The sequence below is a fragment of the Nematostella vectensis genome, chromosome 4 (genome assembly GCF_932526225.1).
Source record: "Nematostella vectensis chromosome 4, jaNemVect1.1, whole genome shotgun sequence".
Lineage (NCBI taxonomy): Eukaryota > Metazoa > Cnidaria > Anthozoa > Actiniaria > Edwardsiidae > Nematostella > Nematostella vectensis.
Genome location: NC_064037.1, coordinates 7,550,473 through 7,569,208, shown reverse-complemented (window position 1 = coordinate 7,569,208; position 18,736 = coordinate 7,550,473). Strand labels below are relative to the sequence as shown.

At 39.6% G+C, this 18,736-nt stretch overlaps 1 protein-coding gene and 1 long non-coding RNA gene across 7 annotated transcripts; one reads left to right on the top strand and one right to left on the bottom strand.

Annotated features, from left to right (window-relative positions):
* The first annotated feature begins 3,664 nt into the window (after positions 1-3,664).
* Positions 3,665-17,497, top strand: LOC5519713 (substance-P receptor). 6 transcript variants are annotated; one of them, XM_032364539.2, is made up of 4 exons: positions 3,665-4,081; positions 10,999-11,174; positions 13,742-13,965; positions 15,972-17,497. In XM_032364539.2, the coding sequence occupies exons 2-4, from the start codon at positions 11,153-11,155 to the stop codon at positions 16,797-16,799; spliced, it is 1,074 nt and encodes a 357-aa protein (XP_032220430.1). In that variant the 5' UTR covers positions 3,665-4,081; positions 10,999-11,152; the 3' UTR covers positions 16,800-17,497. The 6 variants fall into 6 exon arrangements, with proteins under 6 accessions (XP_032220430.1, XP_032220428.1, XP_032220432.1 ...); XM_032364537.2 differs by lacking the exon at positions 3,665-4,081 and adding an exon at positions 4,124-4,278; XM_032364541.2 differs by lacking the exon at positions 3,665-4,081 and adding an exon at positions 4,826-5,240.
* Positions 5,460-6,060, bottom strand: LOC116603407. Its single transcript, XR_004290594.2, has 2 exons — positions 5,951-6,060; positions 5,460-5,639 (listed from the first exon to the last, which is right to left on the bottom strand). It is a non-coding gene; the product is annotated as an uncharacterized LOC116603407 (long non-coding RNA).
* Positions 17,498-18,736: the final 1,239 nt, after the last annotated feature.

Sequence of the window (18,736 nt, the reverse complement as noted above, 5' to 3'; positions counted from 1 at the left end):
CTTAATGAAAATGTTGACTACAATATATTTGTAATTTTAATAGGCGTCTTGGAAAAAATGCACACTGCCTCCTTCCCCCACACATCCAAAATCCGGATTATAGGCCTGGCAAACATACAATAAGCACAGGAATGCGGCAAAAACATCACAGATGGTGTACACCAAGTCTTAGCCTCGTTTTCATGTTTACTTGCTGTCACGCACCCACCTCATCACATGGTCAACAACATGAAAAGCAAATAATCACTTTTTGTTTTTATATCAAAGACGAATATTTCCTACGATCACCTTCTTTTTTATCAAATACCATAACAATTAACCGGATTTTTTAGGGCCGGTGATTCATATGAGAGTCTAAAATAAGTCAATTGACAGCTTACATTCCAAGTAAAACCGCACTAAGTTCTCGATTGCTCTTTTCGATCCTCTTGGGTAAAACATAAATGAGTACTACTGTAGAAGGCAGCATCAGCTCTTTGTGGGATTTTAATAGTGGGTTTTTGGTCCAATAGTGGCTTTGTCTCTCGATAGCAAGAATCATTCTAGCACGGAAACCAAGAGATAAATGCCCGTAAAAAAACGCGCACTGTGGTGCATACCTGTGTCCTTTTCAGTATCACCGTCATCTTCGTCATGTGCGTCCATCGGACTGGGATAGAGGTATTATAGACAATAATATCTGTATTGTAAAGCTTCCCGCTCCATATCTACGCTCCTCCGTATTATTGCCGCCATGTTGTAAGTGACAGCGTGGGAATGGGATCGAACTATAGGATCGAACGTGCAAGGGCGATAGGAACAGTGATTATATAATGCCTAGTGCACACTAGTGACATAACGACATGGGCGCGCGCACCCTGTTTAGCCCGACATAACGACATGGACATAACGACATAAGAGAGAAAAAAATGTCGAACCATTCACACTTGAATATAAGAAGATAAGAGTGCGCGCGCCCATGTCGTTATGTAACTAGTGTGCACAAGGCACAAGACTTCTGATAATAAACCACGAATTTTCCTCTAATTTGGCTAATACTTTGTTTGCGACGCGCTCTCCGTGTTTGATTAGAAAACGCGGTCAGCTATTTTTTATAAGTCGGGCACGTTTCGGCTAGCGTTCGCGCGCCATGGGGTAGTCCTCAAGGTACTACCCCGTGTACCGCTCAGTACTCAAGGTAACTTGACCGGGTTTATTATCAGGCAGAATTTAGCCTAACAATTACCGTTCCTACCGCCGCGTTGTTGCGGCGAATTCTTTTGGAAGCATGAGCACTTTTTTGTAAAAAAAAAAAAATAAAATAAATTATTATTATTATTATTATTATTATTATTATTATTATTATTATTATTATTATTATTATTATTATTATTATTATTATTATTATGTATACAAGGGTTTCTTTGTAAGCACCTCGGAAATAAGGCTTTATTATGCGAGCACTTCGAAAATTCGGGGGACCATGCACTACCACTGTTGTTGTGCAGCTACCGAAGAAATAAAAGCAAAAATGCATATAATTCAAAATACAGTGCTAAACTTCTTATTATTATTATGTATACAAGGTTTTCTTTGTTATTAAAAATATTTATTCGTTGATTTCACGGGCAGAGAAAATGCAGAATAAAAAAAGAATCAAAAAGCTTATTACACGGTTATGATGAGTAACTAGTTATCTGGGACACTCCGCATTATTCAAACCTTGCTCTTATAATAATCTATTTCTAAAACCTTGAAATCCCATATTTTCCTTCACATGATATCAAAACCCATAATGTCACTAAATAAACATTTTCAAAATTTTCAAGATAGATAATATATTTCCTTGAAAAGCCTCCGAAACACCTTTATTTTTAGAACTAAACTTGCCGAGGAGAGCACGGTAAACGCACCCCTTTTTCTCCTCATGATCATGATCACAGGCGTAGTAGTATCCAGGAATTTTCCTTAGGGGGGGGGGGTGGAGGGGCAAAGTGATTTCTCAAGAACATTCGTTTCTAACGACTAAGACGTAATAGCTTTATTGGACCAGTAAAGGGGGGGGGGGGTATAGGGAAAAACCCGCCCCCCTGGGCCTCCGGCTTCGCCCCTGGTGTATACAAGCATTTGGCTGGTATGTAAGGATGGAATGGGGAATGTTCTCCAAAATAGTTTTCGTGACACCTTAGCTTATAGCGATGTGACCAGGTGACTGATAGTTTTCCTTTTGGATTCCTTTCTATAGAATGGATCTCTCGACACACTTGCTAATGGCATTCACATTGTGATACACATTTTTGATTTTGACTTGTTTGAAAGCCTTTGTCAATCATATAATAAGCCAGGCTCGGTTATCGTCTCTTAAGTTGTTAAGTCTTCCTTTTTGTTACATTTCCCACGATTCAGATATTAAAACAACGAGGTGTCCTTAGTCCCCCCCCCATCACCTCACCATAAACCCGCACACCTTTTGGATAAAGAGCTTTTGGAGATCCACTTCACGTCATCATATGAAGAAGAGGCAATTGTTTGTTTCATTGCCATTGCGAAGGCGTTATATTCTAAATTACGGAGATATATGACGCCTGTCTTGAATTAATACACGACACGACACTTAAAGACTTTGCGTTTGAGTAAACGTTTCCTGGAGTTAATTAGTTTGTGCGCAGTCACATGTTCTGATGGTTTGAAACATAGTATTTCCGAGAGAATGTAGTGAGCGTGACAACAGCACTAACACCCTAAACAACACTAACACCCTCAATCGTCATGATCGCGATGTAAATATTTCGAGAAAATGAAAAATTTTCATGAGCTGCTGAATCCAATAGTGATGTCGTGGTTGACGAGTAGCGGTGTACGGCTTACAATTTTGAAATTTGTTAACCGTGTGGGCTGGGACAAGACTTAGAGGCTCTTTGCAAATTGTGCGTCAGTTTGAGAGCTTAGCTACATCAGATCACTCCTTATACTGCCATAGTTGAACTAATGTTTTTCTCCGGAAGAAACAGAATAGACATATTTCAGGTGCAAGTGCTTCTATTTTTGGCGACTAAAATTATTATCTTTAATATCGTCAGCTAATGCGAATTTCAAGTGCCAATCAATAAAAACTGTTGTGTTTAATAACACTGGACTGTTTTTGCGGTTTGCCATGGTTTACCGATTTTCTTTTTAGTTATTTCCCTTGAAAGAAAAAAGGAATTCCAGCGTTATGAAAAGGGACGCCCGAAAATCACGTCTTTAACTAAAGATAGATGCGGTATTATTACAAAAGATAACAGTCACTAATATTTCAAACTACCCCAAATTCTTGCGGTATATCCAAGCGCCAACTAACTTCGCGTTTTTAATTGTGTTTCCAAAGAGGAAATAACCACGATCAAGTACCGGCGACAGTGCGCCGGCTTTCGTTTCCAGGGGCGTATAACTCGGGTGATATTCACTTGTGCGTGGAATGCACATTAACGCAAGTTAGTTTGGCGCCTGCTTTATTGACCATTCCGCTCTTAAAGGAATTATCTCCAGTTTGAAAAGTGACGGAAAGCGATAACGGTAGAGATAATGGAAATCCCTTTCCTCTTAAACCTGTGCCCGTTATAACGTCTTTCAAGCGCCATTAATTGAATACCGGAGACCTTTTATGTGTATCTGAGGGGCAAATATAAACTTTGGCGCCAGAATACAAGTCACGCGAGATATGCTCTCGGCTGATTAACTATTCCCTGTGTTCTGGGAAATATTTTAGTAACTATAAATGGTATTACTGAAAGCTGAAGAGTGACACACTGGATAATTGTCAAGTGACATTTTTGCAGCTTGTCAAAATGACCGAAACGTGGAGCACTTTTGACCCATATCTCTGCATAGTTTTCGCTCATATCACATCCCATTATAAATCACAGTGACAACTAGCTCCTTAGACGCATTTTAACTTTTTATTTAACCTCTTCAAAGTGCCACACTTCTTACATCCATCCTTTGATTGTTTATCTTGTAAAGGACTGCGTAAACTCTACGAAGAAAGACGTGATTTGCACTGTCTGCGTGCAGGCCTGTGCTTGGATACGGAAACTTTCCTCAGTGAATGTTACTTTGACAGGTGCGGAAACTGATGAAGCCCATCCAATATAACACCACCTTATCATTTAGTCTTTGTACAGTGAAGAGTGAACAATGCATTCCCCGCATGGGAGGGCTCAGGTTACACTACTCGCCTTCTATTATCAACTCGGGTCGGCAAATGTGAGCGGGTTTGCCAAGTGGGTCTAGCTCATCTCTTATTCTTACGAAATCTTGGTAAGACTAAGCTAGTGTTTGTTGTTATATACGAGCTAAGAGGATGATTATAAGGGTATTTTTTAAGATGGTCGGCTAAGGCGTAGAGTAGTAAGCGCATGTTATTGTTTTTGTATGTTCTTTGGTTGTTTGTCTTCAGAAAGGAGAGAAGCAAACACAGGAATTCTCCTAGAAAACTTTTCAAACTGGAAATTTTGGTTCGGCTTTTATTCTATTCTGACATCTAAAAAGGCCACCAAGTTATCATAGATCGCATATACGCCAGATTTTCGTATGTACTTCAGGTTATACCGTCATAACCGAAATAAACTAGACTAATATGGAACACAATCATAGGGTTCTTCTAAAACAAGTGAGCTCTTCTAAGCAATTAGTCAGCGAAAAAGTGTGAATCGTATCCAATTTGTAATTACAAGAAACGGCAGATATAAGTATTCTGGATATGACTAGACAAAACATGACACTTAGCTTGGTGGTCAGCATTCTAATACAAAAGGTTTTAAGAATAGTTTATATGGAGTTCTTAAGACACGCTGGAACACGTAGTTTGACCGCAAAGGCACAAAGTTTATCGAATAGATATTGAATAACCACTAAATGCGTTATTGCGCGTAACATGCTATCGATACGGCTTGCATTGATCTGCTGTATATATAACGAGGTGCATAACGGTGTTTCATCGAGAGAGCAGAGATCTTTAAAAGCGCATTTCGTAAAGCGCACAAGGGAACAGAAGAGTACCCCTCAACATCAAGTAAATCATTTCATGGTTATCTTTAGGTAAACAATTTATTTGTGTTCCCTATGTGCTAATTGAGATACAACCCAACGTCGGTCACGAAAGTGTTAGATTTGGCGCGTCGAGAAACGCGCGAGGCCGAAAACGAAGACAAGTGCGCGGTTACGCTCAAACCAACTTGAATACCAGTTTTATTTGTCATCTCTAGCGTTGTCGTAACGAGGTAAGTATCATAGCTAGACGTGTATCTGTTAAATGTTACTTGTCTCGCAAAACAAACCGGTAAAATGTTCTTGTTCCTTTCCCTAATTGGATTTGCAACTGTGCACACAAACAAATCAACGCTTTATAAAACGCTTTGCACGTAATGTTTCAAAAGCAAAAGTATCAAGACGACCTTATAGATTCTCTGCTTTCTTAATGTAAATACGATTCGTCATGGTTGCAGTATCCTTAAAGCTGCTTTTATTTGTCTCATGTGCTTAACAGGTTAGTTTATCTATGGAAACATCTTTTGAGTACTTTCCGGCAGAATTGAAAATACGCGATCCCCTCGGGTTTTAGCACAGAGCTCACGTCATCATCAAGCATTTCGTGCTGTGTAGAATTAGATTTGTCGACTCTGTGAATGAAAAATAACGATCTTGAGCGTTTCTCTAACGGCGTATACAAAAAGAGTGCCTTTACCTGTCATTACATGAAGTATAAACAAAAACCACAAAAAACAACCTCAAAATAAGCCCCATCGTCTTTTTTATCAGCTTTTTTACAACAACAATAACTTTTTTAATCAAATTTCCTCTGCACTTCTCCGTACTCATTATCTCTTGAAAATGTCCACTTCAATTGTAGGCCACTGAACATCCGTTTTACCAAGGAGCAATTACAAGTGAGCGATAATAAAATATCATCGAGCAACAGAAATAAACCTACTTTTGAATCTCCTCCTCCGGTTTGAAATCCGCTATGGGCTACTGTTATCGTTACATCTCGCCCTAGGCGAAAATAGCGCGAATCGCTAACTATTATCAGCTTTATTGGTATTATGTATTTATCACAGAGCGGTGAGCGCTTCCCACCGAGGTCTTAATCTATCTGGGTGTGTGTCTTGGTCTTGAAGACACCGCTTCTTCTCTGCCATCTCTCGTCAAAATTTATTAGAAGCTGTCGCGTCTTAGCGCTCTTTTCTCGACTCCCTTCATCTCCCCCGCCTAGATAATTCATACGCTGCTGTTTTTCTTCAGAGTTTTATGTTTTAATCAAGCTCAGAAGGTAAGCTGGTTGGGAAATGTTTACTAGAAAATAGTGTTCTGCTTATTTTATTACAAAAAGGATATTCCATTCAAAAGGTGACTTCTTTTTGGCGAGTGGTATACAACTCGTCAGGCGAAATCTTTTTCCTTGGACATAGTTCTTTAGGACAGTCAAGAAAAGGTTTTACATGTGTTTTACTCATTTTAAGGTAACGGAATTTTGCATGACCTTTGGGTAGAGTAAACCTGGAAATCGGGGATAAGCCGAATTTATGATGATGACATTAGATGTTGCGCCATTTATTTATTTATTCATATATATTTTATCTTTCGAGGCTGGAAGTGGCATAAAATCATGTTAAGGACGAACGCCTTTTAAAGCCCATTTGAAATTCTGCCTTTGTTTATCTAAATTCTATACGCAAGAGCTTGATGAATAGGGGAAAAACTAAAAATGCGGAGCATGGTAACAGTTTTCCTCCATTTATTTAATAAAAGTGTGTTTTAAGTAGCATACACGCGCAAATTATATGACGAAAGATATCAAAGCTATAACGACAACTTTTCCAGGGAATGGCAGCTATTGTACATCAATCGCCTCTTTTTGTAAATATCACTTTTAATAGATATTACACCGTGGTAACGCTACAATATTGGGTAACTCGCATCTAAACCAAGGTTCTAAAGTAATTCATTAACCATGCACTGCATCACTTTGTGGTGATGATCGTGTGAATATATCAAGTGTACATTTTGGAATTAAGACGTGTAATATGCTATAAATTTAATGGGAAAAAATTCGTTATCTAAATTAGAAAACTGCATGATACATTATGAATTGAAAGGAATTGACAAGCAATTCTGAAGGAAAGTAAAATAGTGCCAGTTATCAAATAAATGCACAAACAACAACAGCAACTATAAAAAGAATGGCTAGCGTTTTATCAATAACAACCACATGCTCGGCTTTTCCCTTATTTGAGAATTGAATGCCTCGTGCGTTTAGCTTTTATAGTTTAGGCACGCCCCCTTTGTTTGTTGTTTTCGCGAGAAGCCCACTCCACGCTCGCCCCAGTTTTCTTGACAAATGTGTGCGCTTTGATTATGAGGGTATACCCTCTTAAGGTAATTCCCTTGAAATAGTTCTACAACCCAGAATTTTTTAAAACTTGGCATAAACAATATTGAAGTTAAGGGCTTTCAAAAAATGTAATAAAAAAATGGGGGTACCGACCTCGTTTTCACAACAGAGGGGCGTAGAGTTGACGCGTTTTTACTGATCGCGCAAGGAAAAATCCCAACTCTTAGTTTTCAAAAAGAGTGCCTATAGTCTTTAGAAAATTAGTTCTGTTTGTCGAGCTGCCAAAATCCGATCTCCTAAACAATACCCCGTATCACATTTTAAGAGACCGCACTGAAAGACATTGTTTTCGCCACTATTTATACGGTAAAAAGCGCCATTTTGAAGTATTTTTACGGCTTTTAAGAGAAATAACAAAACTTTTACAACCCAACTTTTTTTTCTTCTTTCAGTATATCATTTTTCCGTATATATTTAACTATTTGAGCAAATAAAAAATGGGGGTAACTGACTTCGTTTTTCTGTCAAAGCGATTCTAAGTAAAAAAACGCGCGCCTTTTGCTTTGTTTTCTTGTACAACTGTGGCGCGCGCGCACTTAATACCGGAAAATTCGAACAAACAGCGCGCGCCACTATACGCAGAAGGGGTGCGCAGTGCAACTCAAGGGAATTACCTTAAATCTTGATTTCCAGTGATTTCTCTTGATCTCTTTTTAAGATGTGTACTCTCCGTCTAAACAAGCCTGCCGGTCGCATTAACGGCCTTGACCCATCCATCTCTGATATCGTTTTAGTCATAAGCCCTGTGCTAATACAAAAGTGATAATGAGCGCCATTCAGGGAGCATTTGTTTTCCATTGCTGGATTACTTTACGATATCAGCAAATCAAGTGCATAGTGATTATTTTTTATCCTTATGTAACTTAAGTTTGATCAACAAAAGCTGCTTTCAAACGTACTAACAGATATCTCATATTTATATCAAAATGACTATAGGCGAAAAGGAGACGCTCTTCCATTTTTGCCCACGAGCGATCTGGGATCCGATAAGTCGAACATCCAATCGGGATGACTTCTAATAAGTCGAACATCCAATCGGGACGACTCCTGATAAATAGGACGTCCAATCGGGCTGACTCCTAATAAGTCGAACATCTAATCGGGATGCAACTAATAAGTCGAACATCCAATCGGGCTGACTCCCAATGAGTCGAACATCAAATCAGGCTAATTCCAAACATGTCGAACATCCAATCGGGCTGACTCCTAATAAGTCGAACATCCAATCGGGCTGACTCCAAATAAGTCTCGAACTTCGAAGCCAACAATTATCGATCTTTCCTGAGTTGGTAGTTGTATTTGTTCTCTTTGGTTAATGTTAAATGTGTTTCGAAATATCCATACCAAATGTAGTCAATTGATAATAGGCAGATATATCACTGTGCAATATCTAACTATTGTACAAAATATTATTGTATACAACAGGTTTGCGTAAGCCGATATGCATATATTTTCATCATATTAGTTTCGATATTTAAAGGATGGGTACATAATCGCTTAATTTCAAATTTTAAATTTGTCGATGTCGAGAACACGACCATTTCGGCATAGTTCTTTTTTTTTTTTTCATTTCTGAACCTGAACGAAAAAAATGTCACGTGCATGACATAACAAAGAAGAACAAAATGCTAAAAGCGGCCATAAGAACTTGCGTAACAGCCTGCTGCACATGATGACAACATCACTACATCAATATAGCAACACACTAATTCCGAAGAGACGCTAGCGCAAAAAAGACCCCGACATTTTTCACTCTACATCTCACCGAGCCGTGCGTGGCGTAACCGACAAAGACTGGGATCCTGGTTATTGCCTCAGTACAGTTCGATAGATAGCGGTACTGGGGTCGAGATCTTCGTCCTATAGCCGTAAAGCTTTAGCTGCCATACGGCGTTTCAGCGATTGCATGGAAGTATGATAGATTTTTGATCTGATTTGGCGAGGTTCGATCCTCAGGGCTAATGTACTCAGATTTTTTCTTTTTTTTTTCTATCACTTATCAATACTTTGTTTTATGGCTTTATCAGTTTTTATACCATTATTTTACTGGGCGTTTTGTTCTTGGTCATACTGGCGCATAGTCTGGAATTGCCGACGGGAGTTGCACGGGCTAATATAATCTTCATTAGGTATGCGCTCGTGTATTCTCTTTATTATTATATATTCTCTTTTTTGATACACTATAAATAAGGGCCGAATTCGGATCTTTGAATAAGTAGGGGGCTTCAGTGACAAAAAATCTAGACTAATAGGTCCTAAAATTAATTTAAAGATCATAAGGAGGGGGGGGGCAATGACCTTCGCCTTGTGTGTCATCATCTGTTTCCCATTTCTGGCGATGATTCTAAATAAATATATATCAGGCAAACACTCCCCTAAATGGCAATGGTTTCTTTTTTTTGACACCTTTAAAAGTAGACTACAATTAAGAAATGTAAAAATGCCATCTATACAAAAGACCTGTTTCCGATTTTGCGGTGAAAGCTGCGCGTGTTTGCAGACGGGTTCAGAAATGCAGAATCATCTACAGCTTCCATTTAAAACAATAATTTTACTCTTTTTTCGTACATTAGGATGATTGAGGATGAAAATTGTGGTGAAAATGACCCACACCAGCTTTTTTGTAAGAGCTGAACGAGTGAAAGCGTTTTTTTTAAATTTGCTTGATTTTGAAGCAGACAGTTTCTGTTCAAATAAACCACTCGGCCAAAAAGTGTTCCAAATATCTAACTTCCGTCTTGCTATTAGCTCGAGTTTCAACGCATTAGACGTATAGCGAAGAAGGAAATTCCAAATTAACCATACTGAATGGAACGTAATATATTGATAGAAATGAAACGTAATCTAATTTTCTCGTCCGAATTACCAAATGACTTGAATTAATCGATGTATGGGGCGCTATATCGATCGTACTTGTATCGTGGACAAAAAAGTTAATTGTTTCTTTAACGGTCTGTTGTTATGACGAAAGTTGCTTGCTCCCTCCTGCAAAGTGGTGCTTAAAAGCAATGACGTCACTAGTAACGTGCAAATGGGGCACTCCTGAAAGATAACTGTGGAGGAGGGCTGGAGGAGGGACTGAAGATGCGCTTATATATTGATCATTTATTCATCTATCTTTCATGAATCCTAAGGCCTAAGAGGATCTTGTAAAGCTATCTCGACTGAGGGGCTGTCTTAGTGTCAGGGTTTCCATAGTTACATGCAGTTTTAGCAAGACCGAGCCACTCAAGAGTGCAGTTTAATAACTGATTTAGCATGGGAAGCTGAATTGAGTCTTGATGTTAGAGCAATATCGGTCAGAAATGGATTTGAATTGACGGGTGCGAGTTTTCTATGATGTAAGCGGCAGCTTTAGTGAACCGAGCTTAGATGGCACCAGCTTGCTTGCGAGACTTAGACAAAAAGACTTAGCCAAAGCAGGCAGAACTGTGACAGAAATTTAGGTTAATCCCAGTTATGCACACGGGGAGACATTCCTCGAGACGTAGACACGAATTCAATAAGAACTTTAGGGCGACGCTCTGTTTATTTCTGTGCGGAAGTTCTCGGCGTATTTATGCGTTATTATTTGTGTTTCTCGGTAGAGCGTGGTGAAGGATTCCGAAAGACTTCTATTGACCCTTCTGCTTAGATGGACGCCTTACACTAATTGTGAACTCACGGGAAATTCTACGAGAGTAAACACAAAAGAAAGAAAAGACAAGAATATACGAGGAAGTCTTTATTAAAACAAGGAAAATGCTGCTTAACACCACAGGAGGTATGTGATTTGGATTTTCAAATAGAAAATGCACTCGCCTTACACTAATTGTGAGCTCACGGGAAATTCTACGAGAGTAAACACAAAAGAAAGAAAAGACAAGAATATACGAGGAAGTCTTTATTAAACCAAGGAAAATGCTGCTTAACACCACAGGAGGTATGTGATTTGGATTTTCAAATAGAAAATGCACTCGAATTTACAGGTCCTTAATTTTGTAGTTTCTACTTCACACCTGTAAAAGAAGCTATTAATCCAACAGTGGACGTTAATGAAAAATAACAATTAATCATTTTGAAAAAAATAGGTTTATATCCTAAAGGAGTTTACTAGCTTGTTTTTGAATTCTACTGATAAAGAAAGAACAGAACAAGCTGTTAATAGGAATAAAGATTCTCTTTTCAATCGTCAACCGGGTTAAACTTTGTTAGGCACAGATTGCGGTTTTCGCGGATATCTTAATGCGCTACCTAAGCCGCTTATGCATTCAGTTTCCTTGAAGACTTCGGATTAGCCCTTTTTTCTTTTAATATTGAAATCGTGAAATATTAGACTTTCTTCTAATCATACTATATACAAACGCAGTCGATAATCAATAAGGATTTCTTCCTTAAAAATTTTCTCTTTTTGTTTATCTAAGAATTTGTAGGCGCTTTTTGCGTATTTGTAAGTGTAAAAATTCGCACAATACATAAAATGAATTAAATAACTAATTAAACGAAGAGGTTAAGAAGCTACTTAATTGCTTCTGTAAGGCGGCTATGTGCAGAAGTGGAAATAATGAATTATTTTCAAATTTGATTTTAAATATGTATCGTGTAAATTCGGTTTTGCACGCAATTTATTTTCGTGTAATTGAAAATCTGTTTTCATTAAATTTCTATATATCAAAATACGACACTTTAAAAATAAGGATATAAGCTTATATTTCTTTTTGCTGCGGACCCTTGCGGGCGCCTGATTCGATCTTCTTCTCTTATGACGTCATGTAATATAATTTTCGCTTTTACCTCCCCCTTAACAATGATGTAATAATGATGCCTCAGTTATGAGAGTAACTGCATAGCGCTCATATAGCATCAGTTTAAAGGCGGGTGGGTGGCTTGAATACTCCCCCATGTACACACTCTTAAATACGCTTCCTACACCGCCGTAAGCATTCGTTAAGCATTCGTTAATGTTTACTGGTATAGTTCTTATGAACGTGCTCAAAGCTCCACCCCTCCACTTCAAATATACACTATTCGTTAGGTGACGCTCATCTATCTACTTCTAACTTACTCTTCCATATTTCCAAGGAATCGATTCGGTTGTCCGTTTATCATATAAGACGCAAATTGAGTGGTTTGCAACTACAGTTTTTTAGATTTACTACCAAACCCCCATGCAAAAACTGCGATTTCATTTGCACGTTGTACGCCTCGCCAATTATTAATATCTAAATTCTATTTCAAAATTTGCAAACTAGAAGCATAGGTGATTGTGTTAGCCAAAGATCAGATCGATTGCACGCTTGGAAGGGGCTACTAAACGGGCTTCAATTGGAACGGAATTTTGCAAACAATAGGGAGGGTAGGGGGCTAAAATAGAGGGGTTGGGGTTGGAGCGTTTGTTAGAGAAAGCGTTCAATACAAACTTGTAAACTTAGGGGGGGGGGGGGGGCGTTCTTTAGATAGGAGGCGTTCTTTAGATAGGGTGGGTTTATTAGATCATTTAAGGTACCCCTGATGATGCGCAAAAGTAGTCCCTGCACTACCATTATGCACATGACTTCATGACAATCATGGGGAGATTAATAAATAATACGTGTTATGGTCGTGCGCAAAGCTCCACCACTATTATGGACTTTACGTTATGTGACTCTGGTCCATCAAGAAGAGATTAATGTATACTCCTTAATATCGTGATGCGCAAAGATCCACTCTTACACTAACATTATGCAGTGTATATTATGTGAATATAATATTCTTCTGATAACGTGCGTAAAGCTAAAGCTCGGACACTACTGCCTAATATTATCAACCTTATTCCCACGGTCCCATGTTTGTTCACACCAATTTTCCAACTGACACAAAGCTTCGCCGACAATAAGTTATAGAGAAATATAGCTATGCCGTTTTAATATAAAGCTCTATGAAATTAAGTTAAGCCATTTTTCGATGGTCATTTTTCAAATCGACTCATTATTTCGAGCTTTGAAGGTGAGCGGTCCGGTATCTTGGGGTCCGTATCGTAGGATACCGGACCTCACGAGAGCCAATCAGAGCGCGCGATTTGATGGATACCGGACCCCTAAAAAAATAAACACTTATTACCTCCATGCACACTTTAGTTGCCGTTCAGTAAGAACAGAGGTAAAAAATACGGTGTCGGGGTGCCGATTTGTTTAGTTCGAAGCAATGTTTTAATAAATTGAACCTTTATTCTAATAAGTAGGTCAGAATTTTCTTATACTAGTAGGATAATAAACTGTGAGGATCAGCTATGTTGATTATTACACGTATTTCATGTGCTCTATTGCCTCTCGATATTTCTTGGTGAGAATTTGCGCACATTCTTCTCCTCAGCTCCTAGTGCAAACCTGTCCCAAACGACCGCCACCAGCCACAAGGTCATCGCGGGTGAGATGACAGCCGCTTACGCCATCATCACCTTCATCGCCTTTTTCGGGAACGCGATAGTGATACACATCGTGGCGACTCGCGCGTACATGAAAACTACCTTCAATTTCCTTATCGTGAACATGGCCATCGCAGATCTACTCGTCTCTGTCATGGTCATGCCGCTACAGGTAACTGTGTGTGATCGTGTACGGGATTCGTGTGCGTGGTTTGTGTTTGTGATTATGGCGCGTGCGCGTGACACGGATGCGTGATGATGACGCGTGCATGTGATCCTTTGATTAATGTGCATGATCATCGCGAGTGCGTGCTATCGATTCACGCGTGTGTGATTCGTAAAACGTGATTGTATCATGTGTGTGATTCAAGTGCGCATAACACGTGCTATTCGTGCGAGGGACAGTGTCAAATGTGGTGTGATATGCTCGTGTTATTGTTTCACCTGTGTGTCATTCTCATGCGTGATCATAACGCGTTAATGCCTTTATGCGAGTTGTCAATATCACGTGTCGGATTGTATTGTCACGTGACAAGTCGCGTGTTTAACGCGCGTGCGTGATTCTTGGCCGCCTACACACGTTTGTAATCATTTTGCCCACCGCCCTCGACTACCGTCTGATATCGTTCAATAGTAAAATTACAATATCAACCTCGCTTTGCAAAGGTCATTTATATTAGAATATACAGTATATGTTCATAATTCCGTCTTATAAATAAACAGCAAATTATTGTCATCAAAGTGAATAAAGACATATACTAGTCAAGTTTTATCTTTGGTTGTGCACTCGCTTTTCGCGGCTAACTGTCAATACAGCTTTGATAAAGATTATTGATGCATTAGTGAACACATTGTACAGGATGTGCTGATATTGGTGCGATCCAGGCTACGTGCCGACGAGACTGCTAATGCCAACATCTAAGGGTACATCTGCTTTTGCCTACTCAAAGTTTTCCGCGATTACTTAGTCATTTTCACAAGACGCACCAGAAAACATCTCTAAGCAGACGTATATCCTATTATCCTTTATACAGCCGCGTAATCCTCTTATCATCTCGACGCAATCCCTAGAAACAATTTGTGCAGCTTAACTCAAGTGATAGCCATGAGATCGTTTGCTTATAGCTGTGTGGGAAGAAGTAAATGAGTTTGTTATTGTCAAACTGTCTCCAAATGTCCAGACTAAGCGATTTCTATATAAAAGCGTTTCTATTTAAGCTATTCTATTTAAGTTTGTCGGTAACTTATGGTACATTTGTGGCATTGTCAGTCCCTTCAAATGGTTAGACTCGTTCTATGATTACTATGGGAATGTTTTATTGAAATATTTTCTATTTTTTGTATACATAGCGTCACAACAAGTGTGCGCAAGGCTAACCTGCCGGGAAAATAAGTCTTATTCTTCCACTTAATCTAGCTACATATTCTAGATTTGTTTAAGTTGTTACATATTCTAAATTATTTTCATTCTAAAAAACAGCAAAAAGGGGTCCGTGTGCTTTTAACGCAATAGCGAAAATATTTACGACTGTCAAGGGACGACAACGATGCACACGCACGCTAGATTTTATTATGTGCTTCAAGAAAAAAGTTGACGGTATAGCGAAGACTCCTTCGTAGTAAACCTTATGTCATTTTTGGTAGAAAGCGCATAAGATTCCAGTGATATCAGCAAATGAGCGTATTGGCCTGCGCATCGTCGTTTGTTAATACGTCCTAAAAAGTTTATTTAGGCATAACTTTGTCAAGTGATCCCTTTTGTCTCCTCTGTGTACTTTGGGTCCTTAAAAAGATAGAAGTTAGTTGACGCACACACTTTTTCGGAGTAGCGGAAACAGTCGCGTACACTAAGGAAGCGTAAGGCGCAAGCGCGTCCCCCTTCCTTTGGCGGCCAAAAAGTGGGTATCTTCAAATACTATGCTTTTTCCATATGATAGCTATGTATGCGCACCCCCATCAGCCAATCTGGGTACGCGCCTCGGAAAGAGATACTAAAGACGTACGCACGACCCAGATTCCAGTACACACGAAACAGGAATCCCGATGATCCTCCAAGACATTTCAGCCGCAAGCAAGCATATCAAATAATTCCCTTTTGTTATGGAGATGGCCAATATATTATTTATACTTTACAATTGCTTTTATTCCCTAATGTCGTGTTTCGTTATATTTCTCAAGATAAAGTTCTTGTACTACGGGCAACAGTGGATCAGTGATTGGATTGGGTCAGTAACGTGCAAGTGGGTCAACTTCTCCGGGACGCTGTCAATCACCGCGTCAATCATCGCGCTAGTCGCCATCTCATTGGACCGTTACTTCGCCATCATCCACCCCTTTAAACACCTGCCAATCATCCGTAACACCAAGCTGATTACCTCATTTATCTGGATTGTCTCCGCCCTATTTAACGTCCTCTACCTCGTGCTGTTTGAGGTTAATCTCGGTCGAAAGTCGGGAGTATGGGAATGTCACATGAACTGGAATACCATCTCACGAGATGGAAAGGAGCAATTCGAGTTCGCGCGGACCTACTTCATGGCGACGCTCATTTTGCTCTACATAGTCCCCCTTGTGGTGATTGGTACTCTCTACGTCCTGATTGGGCGAAAACTGTGGTCACGTAAGATACCTGGCGTGACAACGGCAAATGTGAAGCGTTACGCTGAGACGTCGAAGCGGAAAGTCCTGCGCATGCTCATCATAGTGGTCGTAGTGTTTGCGCTCTGCTGGCTCCCCGCTCACATTATGCATATCATTATCTATTACCACTCCGATATCTACTTCCAGATAGTGCAGAACACGCCAATCGTGGAATCCATCGTTTTCTTTCTCTGTCATGCAAACTCGGCCATCAACCCCATACTGTATGTCGTGCTTAATAAGAAATTCCAGAGAGAGTTTATTAACGTAATGAGTTTCTGGATTCCTGGAATGAGGCAGCGATCCACTAGACGTGACGACCTCAAGTCCATGCAGATGACGTTGACGTCAGCACCAGAGCGCTAGTGGGTTGCGGTTATCCGTGAAAAACCATGCGCAGTATGACGTCAGTACCAGAGCATTAGCTGGCAGCGGTTATTCGCTAGAAATCATGCGCAATGTAGCGTCAGCACCAGAGCGCTAGTGTGCAACGGTCATCCGCGAGAAACCATGCACACGAGAAGCGATAGCGTATGTATATGCATATGACGCAATAACTCTAATAAGCAGCGGTTATCTGTGAAAAAAAACATGCGCGCGAAACATCCGCGAGGAACCATGCACAAGGGATGTGGATAATGTACAAGACCACTAGATGGCAGCGGTTTAACGCGAGAATCTTTTAATGCTATGGTTTCAAAACAGTAGCCTCACGACAACCTTGATTTTAACTGTACAAGCCTTATTTAACACGGTGCTAAATACAATATTTGCTGCTGCAAATAGTCTAAAGCGAGTTGCTTCTTGGGCGAAACTTAGGTAGTAATGGAGCTTTAGTAATAACGATTTAAAAAATTAAGGCTCTAAAATCAGCAGGGTTATATTTTTCAATCCGAATTGTTGTAGCCCATGCAGTAATAAAGTTCTGGAAGACTAGACAAGACGGAAATATTTCGTCACAAAATGTACATAATGACTGCCACGGGCCTTCTTAGTAATGTAAACCCATTATATGCAATATAAAGTGAAGTTATAAAAACTTAATACAATCAAGTCATTTAGGGTTTGAAGTGTGAATTTTTGTGGATTTTAATTTAAGAATTAATATACCCCCTACCCTAACGATAAAATGCCCGTTTGCCATATAAGGACATCCTCTTACTTTAACAGGTTTTTTTTTAAAGAAAACGAATAATATCGTTCATTTAGATACTATTGTATGGCATACCTGTCAACCTACGAAAATCTCAAGGCTTGAGACTTTTTTGGGGAGAGGGGTGGGGTATATTCATTTTTTTGGGGAGGGGTGGTTTTAACCTTGCAGGTGTTTGCCGTATAGAAAGCTCTCGCGAACAAATCCACTTATAGATCTCACGAGGGTGTTAGATAAATTGCGCGTCGCAAGGGAATTGTTGTTTCGAATATTTTAATAGAAAAAAGGGAAAATGGGAAATTTTCTATAGAATAATTTTTCGGAACCGATAAAAATCGCTAAAAAGCGGGAGATTTGGTGCATAACGCGGGAGAGCGGGAGAAGGGGTCCACAATATTGAGACTCCCGCCTAATGCGGGAGAGCTGACAGGTATGGTATGGGCTCAAAGGATATCTTTGTCAGCTAGACGCCATATTGAAATTTACCCAGAAGACCCTGGGCGATGTCGGAATGGTTCATTTCTAAAAGTGTAGTTACTAAGGACGTAAAAATACAGCATCGGAAGGTGAACAGTTCGCAAATGCCAGCGGTAGATCAAGAGTTCACACATTTTTACTTTGTTCAATGCTACTTCAGGGAATTCTGCCTGGTATGTCGGTGAAATTTGCAACAAACAGATATGCTTCCCTTGTATCTATGTGTCCTTAGTCCTCCTGTCCAGCGGACACAATGGAATTCAAAACTTGACTCCCTCCTTATTAAGGACTGTTTTCAAGGCACTTCAAAAGTTCCCTATATTTTATGAAGAAGTTTACCCACTAATTTGGCCACTCAGTTCGTGGAAGGTGCCTTAGTAGCAGCAAGATTCCCTTGTATTTGCTGTCCTTACCGATACAAATACACTAGGAATGGATACTACTTACTCTCGCCAACCACCTTTTCCCTGTTATACATCGACACGGAAAACCAGATCACAGCAATCAAATGTGCAATGACGTTTGATGACTGGGACCCGGGTTCTCGCGCCATGAAATGACCGAGGTTCTACACTCGACGATTACTCGCATCTCTGTATAGACCTACGATCTGTTAGAAAGAGAACAATATATTTATATTAGTAGAGTTTATCTTGGTTTGTCTTTGTAGAAA